Raw genomic sequence first — 22,291 nt, forward strand, 5'->3', positions numbered from 1 at the left:
CATGATGATATTTTCCGCATGATCTTGAGGCATTTAGTTTTGTAGAGATCCTTCAAGAAAACACATTGGCGTTAATCTCCAGATCATCTGTTCTATTTTCATCAGGTGACTGGTTGAGAGGGTGGGCCTTAATTTAGAGGGTAGGGATTAATGATGGTCTTGTCCTACTCCAGGAAGAGAGGGGGAGGTTCCTGCTGAAGTCAGTTTTCTTAGAGTCACACATAGGACAGTGAAGAAGAGGAGAAGGAAGAGAGGGGACTGATAAGGGGCACTCCTTGAGCTGGATTCATTAAGCCGCAAGTCAGGGTGAAGACGTGGACCAAAGGCGATGGCGAATAAACCAGGATATTCCATCTGGCAGGTGCAACTCAAAGGAACAGGAAAAAAGGGTAAGCTAGATGGCATGCAGACAACTCGAGGTGGACACACCTGAAGATACTGAGATAAAGGTTTAGGCAACATGTATAGACTGTCCGGTAGCGTTTGTCATGAACTAGTCCAGAGAAGAGTTAAATGTACTTACAGCAGACAAGGGGTTAATCAAAATATAATGGATAGCCACTGGCAGCAGAGTGGGGGACGCAACCTTGTTAATAGAGAAAACTGATGCAGGAGCGTTTTGAAGCCAGATAACAGTTTGTTGTGCCTACAAGATAAAGGGTTAATCAGCAGGTCTGAGCCAGGTAATAGATCCAGGTTGCAGAAACTACAGGAGTTAGCAGAGATGATTGCAACTGAGAGTAATGGATGGTGGCTGACACAAAATACATGAGCACAAGGTGTACTCAATACTTAGGCATAAATGAGCACCTAAGTTGGACTTAAAAGCATTTTGGTGATGCTGTCATTGTAGTTTGCTGGGCAACCTATAAAACACAATATGGAGCATGGCAAAGGATAGCAGCCATATGTAACGAAAACAGAGCCCAACCTTATAACCAAGTGTGTGAGTGGGATTTGTGACTATAGAGGATGGGGACAGAGCTCAGCCTTAAAGCCAAGACAGGTCTGTGAAAGAGACATCGCTGAGGTCCTGATGTGGCTAAAAAGAAAGATAGCAGAGCCCATCCCTCAGAGATAAAATAGGGGTGTGACAGGGACACTGCTGAGGTCCTGATGTAGCCAAGAGGAGGATAGCAGAGCCTGGCCCACCGAGATAAGACAGGTGTAGGACAAGGAGACTGCTGAGGTCCTGATGAGGTCAAAGAGGAAGATAGCAGAGCCTAAGGCTCCAAGATAAGACAGGTGTGTGACAGGGACACTACTGATGTCCTGATGGGCCATAGAGGAAGATAGCAGAGCCTACCCCTCCGAGATAAGACAGGTGTGGGACAAGGACACTTCTGAGGTCCTGATGGGGGCAAAGAGGAAGATAGGAGAGCCCAAACTTACAAGAAAAGACAGGTATGTGACAGGGATACTGCTGAGGTCCTGATGTAGCCAAGAGGAAAATAGCAGATCTCAAGCCTCTAAGGTAAGACATGTGTGTAACAGCAATACTACTGAGGTCCTGATGGGCCATAGAGGAAGATAGCAGAACCTATCCCTCCGAGATAAGATAGGTGTGGGACAAGGACACTGCTGAGGTCCTGATGGGGCCAAAGAGGAAAATAGTAGAGCCCAAGCCTCCAAGATAAGACAGGTGTGTGACAGGGACTACTGAGGTCTTGATGTAGCCAAGAGGAAGATAGCAGAGCTCAGCCCTCTGAAGTAAGACAAGTGTGTGACGGGGATTCTGTTGAGGTCCTCCTGAGGCACACAGGGATTTATTCATGTATTTTTCAATTTTAATTCTAATAAAAGGCAAAATAGAATCAGAGGACAGAAGATTAAGGGAAGAATTGCTGCGATAATATCTCATTTTTTGGGGGAAATTTTCTGTATTTAGTTTTTCCTTTAAGAAGAGCCCAGCAGCATTATAGAATAGGGAAGAAGTCTATAGTCACAGATTATTTATTTTTTTTTAATAATTATTGAGACACTCAAAAAAACATAGCCAAAATACATTTAATACTTGATTAAAACAATAGATACGTTTTTGATTATGCAATTGCTTTCAACAATCTGTACCAAGTTACGTATCATTGGAGCTAAATATAATGTATCTAACCAAGGAGTCCACCAATTTTAATTTTTTATAAGGTTCTTCTTTTCTCAAGTCTTAGGCGGGCTTTACATGTTACGACATCGCTACCGATATATCGTCGGGGTCACGTCGACTCGTTAGTGATGCACATCCGGCGCCAGTAGAGACTTCACAATGTGTAAATCCTAGGTGCGACAATGAACGAGCACAGAAGTGTAAAAAATCGCTGATCTGTGTCACGTCGTTCATTTCCATAATGTCGTTACTGCTGCAGATACGATGTTGTTTGTCGTTCCTGCAGCAACACACATTGCTGTGTGTGACACCGCAGGAATGACAAACATCTCCTTACCTGCGTCCACCAGTAATGCGGAAGGAAGGAGGTGGGCGGGATGTTACGTCCCGCTCATCTCCGCCCCTCCGCTTCTATTGGTTGGCCGCTTAATGACATCGTGGTGACGTCGCTGTGACGTCGAACGCGCCTCCCCCTTAAAGGAGGGATTGATCGGTGGTCACAGCGACGTCGCCAACCAGGTCGCAATTGCTAGCGATGTCACAGCATGTAAAGCCCGCCTTAGAATGTTTTTGACTTTTGATACATATTTTGTAACATTAGGGGGTTTAAGATTTTTCCAATAAGAGGCAATATGCTTATGTGCTTGGTAGAAATAATGCCATATAGCACAGTGATACACAAATATAAGGATTTCACCAAGAATGATCAAAATAGAAGTAAACCACAATAGGGATTCATATACAAATTCAATCAAATGTATTATTTGCTTAGAATAGTGACACAAACGAAACTTGTGGGTAACTTCAGATTGCGTGAAGCAAATGATCTTCTGGTATATTACATCTTGTGCATTGCAAATCTTGTTTGTATCAAATTTTAAACAAAAGCAAAGGGTTTATATAGCCTCTGTGGGTTAAATACAACTGAAAACACCAATGTGCTTCACTAAATGAAACTTTAGGAACACCTTATCAAACATCTCCTCACTTGTCTTCACAAATTAGACCTAGATGTTTTTGCTACTCATCTCCTAAGATATTTTCACATTGGACAATTCTCAAGAATGAGAACTTGTATTCCAATATTCCTGCAGTGTAAACAGGATGTCGATCACCCGGCAAACTAGTAAAATGCTCGTTCCATGGGTTAAATGATTTTTTGGTTTAATAAAAAGACTATCCTTCTTGGCATCACATCTTGTATAAACAGGACCTGTGCTTCCGAGACGATTGGCAGCCCTTGTGCGCTGAATGATCCATTAGTAATTGTTCTGTGTCTATCTTACTATGTGGTCTACCTGTGTAAACAGGTAATTAAACAATTTCAAATTTGTGTAAATCAATGGTTGTTAAAACCAAAGATCAGACAATGTAAAGGGCCACCTAGAATATATGGTCTCCTTTTAAAGGCAGTTTCCCCTATAATGTAGAGATTTAATACCTCTAGAGCTGCCCATCCTAGATATTAGGCTAAAAAAAAGACATTATATAATGTTCTCATATCTTATTTTTATTGCATTATATATGCATGCCTCAATTGGAGATATTAAAGGGGTTGTCCACTAGTAGGACAATTCCTTCTCATTCCCCATGTTCATCCCCCAAAAAATAACAATACCCATACTCTCCTCCGGTGCCATTCCAGTGATGTTGGAACTCGCATTCCTCAGGGCACGCGTGATCTTGTTATGACAGACAAGCCCCAGGACCATTCAGAGCCGACTTCATTCTCTCCGCCTTTGTATGGTTAAGTAATTAACCGGAAGTAAACTCTGTGGCTGCTACTCATTTCCTGTTAATTAGTAAAAGAGAATCTGTCAAGTGATTTTCTAGTACAAAACTAATGTTATCTTTACATAGGGCTTAAGGAGACCTTTCCAGGTCAGTAAGTTTTATTTCTCTACCTTATCTTGTTATCTTGTTGTAAGCTCCATAGAATTCAGTGTGACCTAGTAAGTAGTTAAGCATATGTAAACACAAAATGCATATTCCTTGTTCCCCCCTCCCATCTCTCAGTGCTGGCATCAGAGATAGTAAATCTGAATTGAATTTGCACTGCTGCCCCAACCCATACTCCCTCCCATCTCTCATCAGTTGTAATGAATGTATGAGCAGTGAATATGCAAATTGTATTTCCCTACACTTGACTAGCATGCACAAGACACTGAATTTTATGAAGCTTACAACAAGATAACAGGATAAGGTAGAAAAATAAAACTTACTGAGTCTGAAAGGTCTCCTTAAGCTCTATCTAAAGATAACATTAGTATTGTACAACAAAATCACCTGACAGATTCTCTTTTAGGGTCAGAAGATGGTGAGAATGAAGCTGGCCCTGATTGGTCTCGTGTGTCATAACAATGTGATATGGGCACCAGGAACATGACTTCAGACATCACTGGAGCAGTGGAGGTGAGTATAGGCTTTGTTATTTTTATTGCCGCAAACATGGGAATAAGAAGGAGTAGTGGACAACTCCTTTAATAAAATCTGGGTCATAGATCAAATTCCCATTGATGAATTTCAAAGGTTTTACATTGACCCTGCATAAATAATCACGCTCTGCCATCTATACCATTTTTTCTGCCATATCTCAAAACCCACAAGTTTCCTGAATTTCCGCTAATTCACATTATTCCAAATCAGTGAGAAATCCCATGTGTTCTGCCATAATCTAGATTTTAGAAATATATAAGAGTTGGACAAATTGTGGAGGAATCTAAAAACCCTCCAAAGCTAAGAAGTGCCAACAACATACCTCAATATCTGTGCCATTAAGGGGACAGTTAGGGTTCTGTGTCACGGAAGTGTTTGAGTGGCATATCGATAGATCCTCTGCAGGGTTGTGTTAAGGTTCATATACCAACACATCAAATGGTTTTAGAGAGGTTGTAGTCATTACAATTGTAATATTTTAGACAATGGTTGGCATTGTTGAGTGAAAGAGAACATTTGGGCATGGGCGGTATCTGGCAGTGACCATAAGCAGCTGACAGATACTGTTCTTCAGCTCGGCAACTGTATATATCTGGCTAACGAAGAAGCTGTGGGGAGCTGAGTGATGGGGCTGTTGAGTGTCTTACTCCAACCAGTATGATATTGATTACGGATGCAAAATTATAATAGTCAAACACCAATGTTAAACCTTGAGGTGATCCTTTTTTAAGTGGAAGGATCAGATTTAGTATCAATGCAAAAAAGAGGCTCTGTCAATGTCTATACAAAATTTGGCATGTGCATTTAACCTAAAAGTCTGCATAACATATTGGTCAAATGTTTCCCCTCCTCGACTCACTTGCATAACCATCTCAGGGACATTTACAGCCTGTAGATCTTTTTAAAAGGAACCTGTAATGTAATTTTTTTTATATTAAACCACCCCTAATATGTTTTAAGTGATGCAATGTTCATCTCAAACATGGTTTTAAAAAAGAAAAAAAATTGAAAATTCCATGTGTTTATCTTTAAAAAATACTCTATATGCGTAGGTGAATGCAGTGCATACCTTAGGTTTCAGTTGTAGGTGCAGAACGTTTAATGGGTTCAGTTACAGTCACTCAAGTTCAGGCACAATTCTTTTTTTTAACTTGGTAATTCCCCAACACCAATTCTCCGTTGCTGAGCTCAGCCCATTATGGTCACATAGTCATGATGACATCACCTCTGGTCCTTCACCACCACTTCTCCTCTGCTGATCGTCATAGGTTCTTCACCACCACTTCTCTCCTAAGCTCAACCCATTATGGTCACATAGTTGTGCCATCACCACAACTCCTTCACCACCAATTCTCCTCTGTTGATCACCACAGGTCCTTCACTATAACTTCTCCTCTGCTGATCACCAAATGTCCTTTACCACCACTTCTCTGCTGAGCTCCACTCATTACGATCATATGGTTGTAACATCACCACCGGTCTTTCACCACCACTTCTCCTCTGTCTGTCTCTAGACCTCAGCATTGGAGATGATCTGTGGTGATGTCACGACCATAATGAACCAAGCTCAGCAGCGGGTACACCCAAGTACTGCTGGGACATAGGTCAGGAGACAGTTTCAGATGGCCTGGCAAATACCTACACAGTGAGGGGACCTTCACGGACCTCACTGACCCACAAATCTGGGGGCATCAGCAGTAAAGCAAGGATCAGGGATCGTAACACAGACCAGCCCTACAGGGTCCACATTGCCCGCCATACAGAGAAGGAGACTGCTACTGCAAAGGGACAGTCGGGCCCCAAATGCTCCACGCTACGGGGACCCAACTACACTGAGAGTGCCAGGGACAGAGCAACCGAGTCATCAACTGGCACTGGAAAAACAGGGACCTGAACCAGCCATCCAAGAGTCCACGAATGAGTAGAGACTGTTAATTACAACCCCGGTGTGGTCTCCCTAATTACTCCATCATACATCTCCCAGGCTCAGCCCTATCTGTGGAGGGCCTACCACCACAGCTGCCATTACCACCAGCCCTGGGAGTAACCACTTCAGCAGCGGCGGTTCCACAATCTTAACCGCAACCCGCAGGTAGCGTCACACAAATACTCCCCATTAAAAAGCACCCAGGGCACGGGACCGGGAAACGGCCACCAAAGTGACAATTCCCCTTTTACACACCGCCCGGGACCGAGTACCCCATTCCCTGGGCGATACATAACCACTGCAGGCAATCACTAGGGTTAGAGGACTCATGACCTCTATATCGTAAAAAAATGATCAAGTAATCATCAAACTAAATGCAAAAATGAGATGTATTAAAAATAATAATAGGAAACCTCCACTGGTCACAAAAAAGCAGCAAAAATCTCATTGAGCAACAAATAAGAAAGTAATGCCAAAGATGACTAAACTGTATCTAGCTCCTTAAGGTTCCTTGGGTTTTTACTGGTTGAAATCTTACAGCTGGGCACAATTATATAGTAATTTGTATCATAGGGTTACCTTTTTCTGATGTTTTTTACACCAAATAGCCAGCTAAAAAAACAATTTACCGATGTGCTGAAGTTTTCAGTAAAGTATGTATACAGTGTCTATTTGCAGCATCCGCCCACAACTCATTCATTCACTTTGTCAACAAGTGTGCGGAGTTTTGACTGCTGAGTGACAAAATTGGACCAAGTGACACAGCGTGACGAAGCGTAGCAACACTTAATGAACAGATCAGATATGATTTACAATCTTGATACCGTATTTCCATAGATGAGTTCATAAAGCGTAATACGCATAGTGGTGTCTATATAAATCTAAAAGTGTCATATACAAATTTTAATAGAGTTGTACTTGAAATGCAATGTTTAACTTGTCTGCTGGAGGGGTACAACCACTGAGACCACCAATGATCTCTAGATTCCTAGATAGAGAAGATCCCTTTTTGGATAAAGTGTATCAATGTTCCATTCATTCTCTATGGTTTGCTGTGCTTGGCTCCTTCAGCACCTTTGACAGTGAATGGAGTGGATCAATGCTCCATTCAAATGAAGCACTCCAAAGAACCACTCTTGGAATCATCCGGCATCCCAAAATTGGTAGCATTTAGCAATCTCATGCTAGGTACGGTGGAGTACCAAGTGAAACGGAAGGGAATGGAATCCCTGCATCTAGGGAAGAGGAAGATGGTGACCTCTCACCAAACCTACCGCTGGGCCCTGGGGTCCCCCCCATGATGACCCTAGAGCTGGGCCCTACATAGCAAACTGGTGGGAAGAGCTCTTCATCAACCCAACCAAACACTAAAGCACTAAAGAAGACACAGGGAGAACACACATGGGGGAAAGTGCATGAACAACTTATCTCCAGATGCCTCAGGAAGAAGTTCAGTAAAGAGCAGCATTGTTTCTACAGATGATTGCAATTGAATATCACCAGCACAATTCCAGGGAAATTGAGAGTATTTAAACCCAAGGAAAAATGCAGATGATTAGCAGCTGAATGGAAGAGGAGCTCCCCTGAGTCCTAAAGGGAAAAGGATCAAAACCCAGCATAGAAGATACCTAGTACACTGAATACGTATGTGACGCCCTGGCAAAACCAGGAGTCACAAAGAGCAGGCCCCTGCATAACACCTTCCCTCACAGGGTTACACACAGCCGACCTGAAACCCTAGCCACCCCCCCCTCAGGGAAAGACATGCACACCAGTGGGCCGGACCAGGCAGATGAGAAACGCCCACCTAGGGGTCTAGACAGACCGGGGTGGGAAAAACGTCAGTTTTGTTTTCAAGTTGAGAGGAGTGGAATCTGGGGCTAGGTGTAGCTCCAGCAGGAGGAGAACCTCAAGTTGACAGGCACCGGGGTTGGAGCCCTGGTGCCTTGTCTAGGTGGCAGACGGTGGTCCCCGTCAGCAGGCGACGGGAAGACAACAGCCGGAGATCCAAGGTGGACCGGGGTAGGGTTGGAGCCCACCGGTACCGACACCGGAGATACCGACCCGGAAACTGTGCACAGAGGGGGTACTTGGACCCTGAAGCCAGGGCCGGAACCAACAGCCTAGCTAATTAACCAATTGAGGGAAGGATTATAGGTTCTGTCCCAACCAAAGTCCCGAAAGCAGACAACCACCCACAGAGAGGGATAGGGCATCTGCCAGGGACGGGTAGATCCCACGAGTCAGCGTCAGCGGGCACGGCTCCACAAGCACTGGGAGTGAACTCTTATGTTCCACACCAAGCAGTCTACACAAACACAACTAGTGTAGGAAAAAGGACGGCGACCACCAACCCGGGTGGGGGACCAGAGTACAACCGGCTGCGGCAGCCGGCCACCAGCACCTTTGGTTTACCAAAACACTCGTGTGATTCATTGACTGTGAGTAACCAAATATCCCCAGGTACATCTGAACGAGTTGGCCCCTGCCACCGCCATCCCTTGCACCAAACCACCGGTTCCCGGGGCAACCATCCCTACCCACGGAGGGGTTAACATCCAGCTGCCATCACATCTCCCCCGGGTATCCTGCAACAGCAGCGGTGGTGTCCCACTTCACCACACATTGTGGGTGGTGTCACGAACCGAGCACGGCCAAGCACGTACAACCACCCCTTTTTCCTTTTTTCATTTGGTGTGTCTGTGTGACCCCCGGGTCCGGAGGATCCCTCGAGCCACGCAGCGGGTCCGGACCCGAGCAGCTCGGCTGCTACAGGTGTGGGGGCGGCACACTTACAGCAGGAATAATAGACAGTCAGGGAGCATTTTGCACAGTCAAATGCTGTGAACTTCTATTGCCGGACACCACATGACTGTCACCCGAGACATACCCATGACAAGCAAGTTTTGACCTTTATAATGTACTAGCTGGAGTACCCAGCATTGCCCAGAATAGTAACTGTCTCTCTGTCTCTCTCCCAGTCTCTGTCTGTGTATCGCTGTCTGTCTGTCTCTCTGTCTGTGCCTTTTTTGTCTGTCTTTGTCTATGTCTCTGTCTGTCTGTTTCTATCTCTCTTTCTGTGTTTGTATCAGTCTATCTGTTGCCATCTCTGTGTCTGTCTGTCTCTCCCTAGCTCTCTGTCTGTCTCTATGTGTGTGTCTGTCTCTCTTTTTCCACGTCTGTCTCTTTCCCCGTCTGTCTTTGTCTCTTTCCTCGTCTGTCTCTTTCCCCATCTGTCTCTTTCCCCGTCTGTCTCTTTGCCCGTCTTTTTCTTTGCCCGTCTGTCTCTTTGCCCATCTGTCTCTTTACCCGTCTGTCTCTTTGTCTGGCTGTCTTTTTACCCAGCTGTCTCTCTCCAGGGCTGTCTCTTTCCAGGGCTGTCTCTTTCCAGGTCTGTCTCTTTGCCAGTCTGTCTCTTTGCTAGGCTGTCTCTTTCCAGGTCTGTCTTTTTGCCCAGCTGTCTCTTTGCCCGGCTGTCTCTTTCCAGGTCTGTCTTTTTCCAGGTCTGTCTTTTTCCAGGTCTGTCTCTGTCTGTCTCTTTCCACATCTGTCTCTGTCTGTCCCTTTCTGTCTCTCTATCTGTCTCACCACCGACATCTTATTACCTCATACATAAGCTTCTTATTCTAACAGTTTATTTTCTTCCTATAGCAACCACTGACAGTTGCTATTAATAGCCTGCAGCACCCACCTATTTAGTTTAATGGAGGCAGGATTTTTGAGAGTAACTGTAAAGCGTGGGGCTAAATTTTCCCATCAAAACATAGTCTATGATGTTCCCTGGGTCACATGGGGCATCTGTGCAAAATTTCGTGATTGTAAATGCGACGGTGCAAATTCCTTTAGCGGACATATACACATACACACACATACCGAGCTTTATATATTAGATAAATGATAAGTTGCATTTATGGTGCAACACCTTAAATATTGTCCTAAAAGAGGGGTAAAATTTAAATTTTATGTTCACCGGAAATGTAAAAAAACACTCTACCCTTATTGAAATGTCCCATCCGCTCAATATATACTTTCATGTCTTATTCTCATGGATGTGCTTGGATGGGAACAAGTGTAATAAGTCTCCTTATGCTGAGTTTACAGACCTGCATCTCCTGGCAGAAAACTGCAGGGTTTTTTTGCAAAGAGATGCAGATTTGGTGCTGAAATTTAAACACTATATTCCTGCACTAAATCTACATCTCATGGCAAAAAAATCACATCAAATCATGCGATTCTGACGCAAATTTTTTTGTCAGGAGATGCAGATTTGGTGCAGGAATATGGTGTTTAAATTTCAGCACCAAATCCGCATCACTTGGAAAAAAAGTGCCTAAAACAGTTTTGACACCGTTTTGGTGTGGTTTTCCAAAAGATGCAAATTTCACCAGAAATACCAGAAATCTCGTGCAGACATTTCAGCACCAGAAAAACCACACTGAAATGGCGTCAAAATCGTTTTTGTGTGTTTTTTTTCCGAATTGTCTCTTCAGGGAGGAAAGAGAAGAACTCTAGTGCCACGTCTTGGAAGTAGCAATTCTAAAAGTCAAAAGTGGCCCTTTAACAAGCCTTTTCATATGACTTAGGATTTATGCCAGATCAGAACCTCAATTTGCAGACACGGTGTTTCAGGGTAATTGCCCCTTGTCAGTGCAAAGTAAGAGATCTGATCTGGCTGTATGAGAAGCTATAGTGGGGTCTAAGGAGAAAACTTTTCTCCTTGCGAAGACTTAGGCTATGTTCGCACGTTGCGTTTTTTACCGCGTTTCTGCAGCGTTTTTGGCAGCAGCGTTTTTGGGCAAAAACGCATGCATTTTTGATTTCCAGCAAAGTCTATGGGAAAAGCAGAAATCCTGTCTGCACTTTGCTTTTTTTTCTGCAGCGTATAATTTGCATATTTGTGGTCAAAAACCATGCTGAAAAAGAAGCAGCATGTCAGTTGTTTTTGCCATTTCTGCAGCGTTTCCTTAACATTGGAGTCAATGAGAAATGGCAAAAAGCAAACAAAATCACAATTCCTGCGTTTTTCATGCTTTTTACCTGCTTTTCAACTGCGTTTTTGGCTCCAAAAACGCATGCTTTTCTGGCCAAAAATTAATGGGTTCTAATGTTCCTTTACACACACACAATAACCGAAAATGTAAATGTAAAAAAATAATAAACTTTAGCTATTTTTCTGTTAAAATGTGCATAACCACTATTATTACATTAAAATTGATAATTTCCCATATAATTTTATTAAAAGTTAATTTTATACTTTTTTTCTCTTTTTTCATTCTTTTTGACTAATTCAACTTTACTTCTCAGTGTCTTGATCTCAAAAACGCATCTGCAGAAACGCAGGTGAAAACGCAGGTAAAAAGCGCTAAAAACGCACTAAAAACGCGGTAAAAACGCATGCGTTTTTAGCGCTAAAAAATGGTCAAAAGCCATTTGGTCAAAAACCAAGGGAAGGAAAACGTGCAGAATAAACTGCAGGTACTCCGACGCAACGTGCGCACATAGCCTTACAAACCAATCTGGCTGCCAGTGAGGAGTTTTATAGTTGCAATGCTCTTCTGAGTTGCCTCTTAGACCCCACTATAGCTTCTCATAGAGTCAGATCAGATCTCATACTTTGCACTGACGAGGAGCATTCACCCCGAAAACACTGCGTCTGCAAATTGAGGTTTTGATCTGGCATAAATTCTAAGGGGTACTTTGCACACTACGACATCGCAAGCCAATGCTGCGATGCCGAGCGTGATAGTCCCCGCCCCCATCACAGCTGCGATATCATTGTGATAGCTGCCGTAGAAAATATTATCGCTACGGTAGCTTCACATGCACTCACCTGTCGTGCGACGTCGCTCTGGCCGGCCAACCGCCTCCTTATTAAGGGGGCGGGTCGTGCGTCACTGTGACGTTACATGGCAGGTGGCCAATAGGAGCAGAGGGGAGGAGATGAGCGGGATGTAAACATCCCGCCCACCTCCTGCCTTCCGCATAGCCGACGGGAGCCGCGATGACGCAGGTAGGAGATGTTCCTCGCTCCTGCGACTTCACACACAGCGATGTGTGCTGCTGCAGGAGCGAGGAACAACATCAGACCGTCGCGTCAGCGTAATTATGGAATTCGCCGACGCTACACTGATGATACGATTACGACGCTTTTGCGCTCGTTAATCGTATCATCTAGGATTTACACACTACGATGTCGAGAGTGACGCAGGAAGTGCGTCACTTTCGACATGACCCCACCGACATCGCATCTGCGATGTCGTAGTGTGCAAAGTACCCCTAAGTCATAGGAAAAGGCTCGTTAAAGGGACACTTTTGACTTTTATTATTGCTACTTCAAATAGGTGGCACTAGAGTTCGTCTCCTTCCTCCCTGAAGAGACAATTTGAATATTTTCCAGAGAAGCATTGCAGCTATAAAACTCCTCACTGGCAGCCAGATTGGTTTGTCAGGTCTCCACAAGTAGAAAGGTTTTCCCCTTAGGCCCCTTTTTTTGCCAAGAGATGCAGATTTGATGCCGAAATTTATATACCGTATTCCTGCAAACAATCTGCATCTCTTGGCAAAAAATGGTATCAAAACTGCATCATAATTCATGGCAATGTCCCATCATTTTAGGTGTCTTTTTAGTATATAAGTTTAGATGACCACAGTTCTGAGAAAGGATGGATACCACCGCAACAGACACCAAACAGAATCCAAAGTGTCTCTGTGACGCCCTGGGCAAGCCAGGGGTCACAGGTCATCACACCACCACACCCTACATCCCAGTTAGGAACACCAACGCTACTAAAATCCTTGTTGCCTTCCTCCAGGGGCTGATGTTCACACCAGGGGGTGGGCCAGGCAGTTGGCTCCGCCCACCGAGGAGTACACAGCCCTGGAGGCGGGAAGAACCAGGCAGATAGAGGTGGAAGTGCAAAGTAGAAGGAAGTGGTAGAGGAGCTAAGTGAAAGTGAAGAAGCAAAGAAGAAAGAAGTAAAAGTGAGCGTAGAAAGACCTGAAGTTAGTCCAGATAAGTGCAGGACAGTGTCAGCAAGTTCAGCAACAGCGGTGATCATCTGGAGGGGGACTGCTCGGAGGTTTCTGGAAGGACCGCGGACGGGTAGTGGCCCGGCGGTCTGGAGCAGTATACGAAGGACAGTCAGCACCAGGGCAGGGGCCTCTCGGACCCCGGCAAGGCTAGGAGTCGCCATAATTTGCCAAATCCGTCAGTGAAGGGGACGTCGATCCCCCAACAACCAAGTCCCGACTGAAGGCAAAAGTCCAACCATTAAGGAGGAACACCGCCACCGCCAGGGCACCAGTTCCTCGGGGCCAGCGTCTGTGGGCAAAGCAGGGCTCCTCCGGCCCATATCCAAGCCGGGGAGCGGGTTACCGGTGGGAACCCATCGCTACCAACACAGAAACACTAGGTGCAGATCAGAGGGACATCACCGTTACCTGCTGGGAGAGCAAGTGCAGCCGTCCGTGGGAACCGTCTTTCCAGCCGTGTGGTTTACCGTAAAACTGTGTCAACGTCTCAGGCTGAGTGAGTACCACAGTGCCGCAAGGCACAGTGCTGCCCCCGCGTCCCTGCGCCCACCAGGCCCTGCACCTTCCACTCCATCACTGGGCCCCGGGATCACCAACCCCTACCCACGGAGGGGCAACACAACACCTGGCTGCTCCGCATCACCACTCCCGGGATCCCCATATTGAGCAGCGGTGGTGCTACAAATCACCACAACCGTGGGTGGCGTCACGGACAATAAACCATCCCCACACCCAACAACCCCCTTTTCACTCACGGGCGAGGAGCGCCGCTAGAGTCCCCGGGATCTGGCCCACCGCTCGAGCCACCGAGCAGCAGCAGGCCGCAGCAGCCGCGGCAGCCGGACCCGAGCAGCAGTGGGAGAGCGCGGCGTCCCCTCCTCCGCCCGCGACAACTCCATCTACCTCTTTATAGTGAGTGGTCCTGTCCGAATAATATTTTTTAGGCATTTACATGGTAAACCCTGACATAAGGGCTCAGCGTAGAACACAAGAATTTTATCTCAGCCTTATGCTGAAAGCAATCAAAAAAATGTTCTGCACCCCAAAATTTTATCAATCAAACCCCTCACTTATTCCGCATAAAACCAGTCCCTGTATAGGTTCAACATCTGTCACTGGAAACATAGGGGGCTCCCACATTACTGTTAGAACAAAGGCTCTGGAAAAGTGATGGCTCCTACCCCCTCAAAAAAAAAATCCAGTGAAATCTGAGCTGCCAAATCCAATTACCTCCTCCTTGTGAGCCTGTCACGGATGTGTCTGGACCTTCAGGTGCTGCTGCTGGGACCAGGTGCAGAAGGGCCTGGCGGTCGTCCAGACCTTAATGGACACTGTCCCTTTAAGGGCTTGATTTAGGTTTTTTTCTGTTTCCCTGCCAGGTTGGAGGAGCTTTTCCTCCAGCTGGTAATTAAGGGCCTTTATAACCTGGGGCCTCTCCCTCCTCCAGTGCGGGTTATACTCTTCACTTGGAGAAGTTGCTTGCTCAGGAGTTCATGTGGTTTCAGACTACTGTTGCTGTAGATTATGAATGTGGCTTCAGACTACTGTTGCTGTAGATTCTGAATGTGGCTTCAGACTACTGTTGCTGTAGATTCTGAATGTGGCTTCAGACTACTGTTGCTGTAGATTCTGAAGATTCCCTCTCAAAGATAAGTTGTTGTTTTTCCTTTTTCCCTATTTCCTGGTCATTTTTGTGTTTGTTTTTCCCTCCGTGGTTTGGTGGGTGGTGGGATTTAGTGCTAGGGTCTGGCTAGGAGCCAGGAGCATGTTGGCGGGCCACACCTCCTAACCATTACAGGTACCTGTGGTTTGAGGGCAAGCACTGGGCTCCCCACTATCAGGGTCAGTGCAGGAGCCCCTGGTCCCCCCCCCCTCTTTGTTTCAGCTTCCCTTATTTCCAGGAGACCACTTGCTGGGTATCTCTCCCCACACCCAGTGTGACATTATAACCCGCCACTAAAAGTTGCAGAAAAAATAAAAAGTGCGTTGCTGACGTTTTACCTTGTATAATGGATCCTGTTTCTAAATTGGCCCAGCAACTTTAGAATCTCTCTTTGGAAGTTACTGATATTAAAAAAGCCATTCAGGAGAGAGTTTATGTGTCTGTTGCGGCCTGTTTAGAGCCAAAAATAGCGCTTCCTGATGGCTTTTTAGGAGGTAAAGAGAAATTTACAGCCTTCAAGGAGCCTTGTAAATTATATTTTCATCTTAGACCTTACTGTTCTGGAGCAGCTCAGCAGCGGGTCGGCATCATTATATCCCTCCTGCAAGGGGATTCTCAGTCATGGGCATTTTCATTGCCGGAAGACGCCGCTTGTCTCCAGTCAGTCGAGGGCTTTTTTTGAATCTTTGGGCCTTATCTATGATCACCCTGACCGAGTCTCGTTAGCTGAGTCTAGACTACGTCGGCTTTGGCAGGGAAATTGGTCAACTGAAGCCTATTGTTCTGAATTTCATAGATGGGCTACGGATACTAAATGAAATGATCCATCAAGTCAGTTTTGTCATGGTCTGTCTGATAAACTTAAAAATGCTCTCACGGTGTATGATATTCCTACTTCTCTAGAGGCTGCCATGTCTTTAGCTATACGTGTTGACAGATGCCTCCATGAGAGAAAAAGTAGAACTTTTTTTCCAGATGACATGTCTAGAGGGAAAATGTCTTCCTTTGGAAGACAATCCGGGGGTGAGGGGTTGGAGATTGTGGCAGATGAACCCATGCAGCTTGGTGGAGCCACCACTTCCCGTGCCTCTCATGTCGTCCGCAGAAAGACAGGAGCATGTTTCTTTTTGCGGTAAACCCGGTCATTTTGTTGGAGCTTGCCCCCTTATTCCTAAACGTCCTGGGGTGACTGAGTCTCATGTTACTGTTGGTGGGGTGGAAGCAGTGAATCAGGTTATATCTTTTTCTTTTACCTGTAGTTCCCGCTTTCTCCTGTCTGCCGAGGTGGTGCTGGAGAGCAAAACTATTAAAATTGATGTTCTTGTCGATAGTGGTGCTGGAGTTTGTTTGGTGGATCCCCTTTTCTCTAAAGAGCATGGTTTGCCTTTCAGTTCCTTACATAACTCCATTTCCGTTTTTGCCATTGACTCTGCACCACTTGCTCAAAGACATTTGTCTCAGATGGTACATGGTATTAAGTTGACAATGGGATCCGTGCATCATAAGATGATTTCATGCTACGTGTTGGAAAGTCTTCCCACTCCCATTGTGCTGGGTTTACCTTGGTTGAATAAAGATAACCCCATAGTAATTTGGTAGGCGCAACTTATTTCTGATTGAAGTGACTTTTGTTATAATAATTGTTTGGGGACTTCCTTATCCGCTGTCTCTCTGTCCAGTCTCTGTCATCCTTTCTTTCTAATTAGGACAATGTTTTCCCGGGACCTTCCCCCTCATCAGGTGTACGACTGTCCTATTAATCTTGTTCCCGGAGCTAAGCTACCCAAATCTAGACTGTATAATTTATAGGGGCCTGAGAGACAGGCTATGAAGGAATTTATTGCCGAAAGTCTAGAGAAGGGACATATTAGCCCTTCGTCTTCGCCGGTGGCAGCAGGTTTTTTATTTGTTAAAAAGAAAGATGGAGGCCTTCGTCCTTGTTTGGACTTTCGGAAATTGAATCTTATCACAGTCTGTGATCCGTACCCTCTTCCTCTGATTCCTGATCCCTGATCTATTTAGCCAGGTGGTGGGAGCTAAGTGGTTCTCCAAGTTGGACTTGAGGGGGGCGTACAACTTGGTTAGGATCAAGGAGGGGGACAAATGGAAAACCGCTTTCAATACCCCCAAAGGCCATTTGGAGAGTCTGGTTATGCTATTTGGTCTCACCAATGGCCCTGCGGTGTTCCAGCACTTTATTAATGACATTTTTTATCATCTGGTGGGTAGATTTGCGTTGGTCTACCTTGATGACATTTTGATTTATTCACCTGATTTAGCAACTCATGAGGCTCATGTTCGACAGGTTCTTCAAATTTTATGGGAGAATAACTTGTACGCCAAACTTGAAAAATGTGTGTTTGCTGTGCAGGAGGTGCAGTTTCTGGGGTACCTCTTGTCTCCCACTGATTTTGGATGGATCCCGGGAAGGTCGAGGCAGTGCTGGCCTAGGATCGTCCAGAGAACCTCAAAGCCCTACAGCGATTTTTGGGGTTATCGAATTTTTATCGTAAATTCATCAAGAATTACTCTGGGATTGTTAAACCTCTTACCGATCTAACGAAAAAAGGTGCTGATTTTTCCACATGGTCTGATTCTGCTCAGCAAGCCTTTTCTTCTTTGAAGAGGTGTTTTGCTACTGCTCCCATACTTTGCCAACCTGATGTTTTGAAGCCTTTCCTCATGGAGGTCGATGCATCAGAGGTAGGGGTTGGGGCAGTTTTGTCGCAGTGGCCGTCGCCTAGTAAATAGCGTCCATGTGCATTTTTTTCTAAGAAGCGCTCCACTGCGGAGAAAAATTATGATGTAGGTAATAGAGAGCTCCTTGCTATTAAATTGGCATTTGTGGAGTGACGTCGTTGGTTGTAGGGGCTAGCTCATCCTATTACTGTCATTACTGATCATAAGAATTTGTCATATTTAGCATCCGCCAATCTTAACCCCAGACAGGCCAGATGGTCCCTGTTTTTTAGTAGGTTTAATTTTACTGTCACCTACCATCCTGGGGTTAAAAACGTCAAGGCGGACGCTCTATCACGTAGTTTTCCTGGGGCTCGTGATCAGGAGAATATTGTTACCATTCTGCAACAGGGGGTGGTTGTTTCGGCTCTTTGTCCCCCAATATATGGGGGCACAATGTATGGGTTAGCTTAAATATATGGGAGCACAATGTATGGGGACCTATAATATATTGGCTGCACAAAGTATGGGGAGCTATAATATATGGGGGCACATTGTATGGGGGGGCTATAATATATGGGGCACAATGTATGCACAATGTATGGGGGAGTCATAATATATGGGGCACAATATATGGGGGAGCTATAATATATGGGGCACAATGTATGAAGAACTATAATATATGGGGCACAATGTATGGGGGGAGATATAATATATGGGGGCACAATGTATGGGGGAGTTAAAATATATGAGGGCACAATGTATGGGGAGCCATAATATATGGGGGTACAATGTATGGGGGAGCTATAATATATGGGGCACAATATATGGGGGAGCTATAATATATGGGGCACAATGAATGAAGAACTATAATATATGGAGCACAATGTATGGGGGGAGATATAATATATGGGGGCACAATATATGGGAACCTATAATATATGGGGGACAATGTATGGGGGAGTTAAAATATATGAGGGCACAATGTATGGGGGAGCCATAATATATGGGGGTACAATGTATGGGGGAGCTATAATATATGGGGCCACAATGTATGGGGGATCCATAATATATGGGGGCACAATGTATGGGGAGCTATAATATATGGGAGCACAATGTATGGGGAGCTATAATATATTGGCTGCACAAAGTATGGGGAGCTATAATATATGGGGGCACATTGTATGGGGGGGCTATAATATATGGGGCACAATGTATGCACAATGTATGGGGGAGTCATAATATATGGGGGCACAATGTATGGTGGAGCCATAATATATGGGGCACAATGTATTGGGGAGCTATTATATTTGAGGGTACAATGTATCGACACTAGGCATATTTGTGATTCTCCAGAAAAAAAGCATAGCATGGATGTTACAAAATAGTCACTGCAACCGTAGATGAATTAATTGAGTGATGCAATTTATACAGTGAGGTCCCTTTTGTTTGTTTTTCTCCTTTATTGACACCTCAGGGGCTCAGCAAATGCAACAGGGTGTCCAGATTTGCATTCCAAAAAATAAATAGCCCTCTTTGATTTCCAAGTTTTGCTTTGGTTCAAACATCAGTTTTTCACCGCATATGGGTTATCACTGTGTTCAGGAGAAAATGCATAACAAATTTTGGAGTCAATATTCTCCTATTACTCCTTATGTAAATTATACATTTGGTGGTAAAACAGTATTTTAGTGTGAAGTATAGTTTTTGTTTTCATATGTAAATGTTATAAAGGTTTGTGAATCACCTGTAAGGTAAAAATGCTTAGTACACCCCTAGACAAAATCTTTGAGGGATCTAGTTTCCAAATTGGGGTCACTTGTGGGGGTTTCTGCTGTTTTGGCACCTCAAGGGCTCTGCAAATGCGACATGGTGTCTGCAATCTATTTCAGACAGATTTAGGCTACAAAAATCAAATAGTGCTTTTTCATTTCCAAGCCCTGCCATGTGCCCAAACATCGGATTTTGACCACATATGGGGTATTACCGTGTTCAGCAGAAATTGCTTAACCAATCTTGCTGTCTAATTTTACATATTCATTGTGAAAGTTACAAATTTGGGGCTAAAACAATATTTTAGCTGAAAAATAATGCATTTTTTTTTCACATCCACACTTTAAAAACTTCTGCGAAGCACCTATGGATTAAAAATGCTCAACACTCCCTTGGATGAATTCCTTGATGTGTCTAGTTTCCAAAATTGGGTCACTTGTGGTTTTTTTTTTTTTTGCTGTTTAGGCACCTTATGCGTCATGGTAGCCACAATCTATTTCAGCCAAATTTGCGTTCCAAAATTCTAATGATGCTGTTCCTCTCCGAGCTTGACCGTGTGTCCAAACAGAGGTTTCTGACCACATGTGGGGTATCAGCGAACTCAGATTAAACTGGGTAACACAGTACATGGTCCATTTTTAATTCTATCTATATTGTTTTCAAAAGTGAAAAAAATGAGGCTCAATTATGTACCATGCAGTGACCATTCTCAGCTTAGCATCAATGTGTCTAACCTAACTGCACCATTTATTTTATCATGTGATGTAGTATAGAGAAGGAAAACAATTCCAAATGCTGAAAAATTGCAAAATAAAAGTGCAATTCCACAATAGTTTTTGGGTTTTTTATTATTACAGTGTTTAATATACAGTAAAAAAAATAGTGCTATGATTTTCCAAGTCACTACTAATACGGCCATACCAAACAATTTTTTTTTTATTTTTAGTGGTGAGAAAAAAATTCTGAAATTTGTAAAAAAAAAAATAAAATTGTCCCCATTTTCCAAAACCGGTAACATTTTCAATTTTCGGTGAATTTGTTTTTTTCTGCCCTGAACTGACGTTTTTTTATTGATACCATTTTGTGGTAGATACAATGTTTTGATTGCCTCTTATTCTACTTTTTTCCACTGTTGCAGTGGCCGATAAAACTTCCTGCTTTTTTATTTTTTTTTTTTTATCGTTAGGCAGTCTATGGATCAGATTAATTTATTTTATATTTTGATAGACTGGACTTTTAGGAAAGCAGTGAAATCAAATTATTTTTCCATTTTTTTTACTTATTTATTTTTAATGATGGAATAAAGTGGTGATATGAACTTTTATATTTTTTTTATTTTTTTACATTTCACTGTGTTTGTTAGTCACCTTAGGGACTTATTGCTTGTACTATATATGGGAATTCAATGGTGGAAAAAAGTGGTGATTTGAACTTTTATATTTTTTTTCATATTTTTAAAAACATTTTTTTTAGTTTACTTTGTTAGTCCACTTGAGAACTGAGTACCATATACAATAATTCTACAGTGCTGCTGCGTATAGCGAAAATAACGGTCTCCTATGAACCCAAGCTACGGGCTGGCATTCACAGGAGTATCGTCATGACAGGCACAGCAGACATGGCTAAGCATCGTTGCCTCGCAATCACATTACAGGTACCTCAATGGGCACAGAAAATGACACCCACCTTGTTGGCACTCTTTAAATGCTAAATATCAAAGATTGATAACAGCATTTAACAAGTTAACAGACGCTGGCTCTATTCCGCTTCACCTGCAACTGTTAAGGGCGCTTTACACCCACCGACATCGCTAGCAATGTTGCTAGCGAAAGCACCCACCCTCGTCATTTGTGCATCACGGTAAATCGCTGCCCGTGGCGAACAATATCGATACGAGGCATCACACATACTTACCTTCCTAGTGACGTCGCTGTGGGCGGCGAACAACCTTTTTTTTAAGGGGGAGGTTTGTTCACCGTCACAGCGACGTCACACAGCGGCCGACCAATAGAAGCGGAGGGGCGGAGACCAGCCACATGAACGTCATGCCCACCTCGTTGCCGGCAGGACGCAGGTACGTTGTTGTTCGTCGTTCCTGGGGTGTCACATGTAATGATGTGTGCTGCCTCAGGAACGACGAACAACCTGCGTCCAGCACCAGCAATGACATTTGGAAAATGAACGACGTGTCAACGATCAACGATTAGGTGAGTATTTTTGATCGTTAGCAGACGCTTGTAGGTGTCACACGCAACGACGTTGCTAACCAGGCCGGATGTGCATCACAAATTCCGTGACCTCAACGATATCTCGTTAGCGATGTCGTTGCGTGTGAAGCGGCCTTTAGAGGCAGATGATGGCTGATTATCACAGTCATCATCTGCTGGGAAATACGCAGACTCAGCTTGTGAGCCTGCATCAAAATCATGAAACCGACATATGATGTAGGTTATTGGTTAAATTCACTTCTAAAAAGGTTCCTATCAATATCAATGGGAAAATGTGTCTTTGGGTATTTTACATGATAAAATGTTTTGTTTTATTTTACATGGTGACTAAAAATGTGTCCTTTACATTTTACTCACTAAATCAATTAGAAGCAGAAAAAAATGCCCTTAACACAAAAAAGCATCACAAATTACTTGTTTTTTTGATATGGTTATAGCTTCAGATTTTTTTG

The 22,291-nt window shown here is 44.1% G+C and overlaps 1 protein-coding gene across 3 annotated transcripts in view; it reads left to right on the forward strand.

The window, feature by feature from the left end:
* The first annotated feature begins 220 nt into the window (after positions 1–220).
* LOC142257211 (myosin-binding protein C, fast-type-like) overlaps positions 221–22,291 on the forward strand; it is a 207,757-nt gene continuing 185,686 nt past the window's right edge. For 2 of the 3 annotated variants that reach the window (XM_075329353.1, XM_075329356.1), the window contains exon 1: positions 221–389. In XM_075329353.1, coding sequence (XP_075185468.1) covers positions 329–389 — 61 coding nt within the window. In that variant the 5' untranslated portion in view covers positions 221–328. The remainder of the gene's footprint in view (positions 390–22,291) is intronic. The other variant, XM_075329354.1, reaches the window with a different exon arrangement.

The sequence above is a fragment of the Anomaloglossus baeobatrachus genome, chromosome 11 (genome assembly GCF_048569485.1).
Source record: "Anomaloglossus baeobatrachus isolate aAnoBae1 chromosome 11, aAnoBae1.hap1, whole genome shotgun sequence".
NCBI lineage: Eukaryota > Metazoa > Chordata > Amphibia > Anura > Aromobatidae > Anomaloglossus > Anomaloglossus baeobatrachus.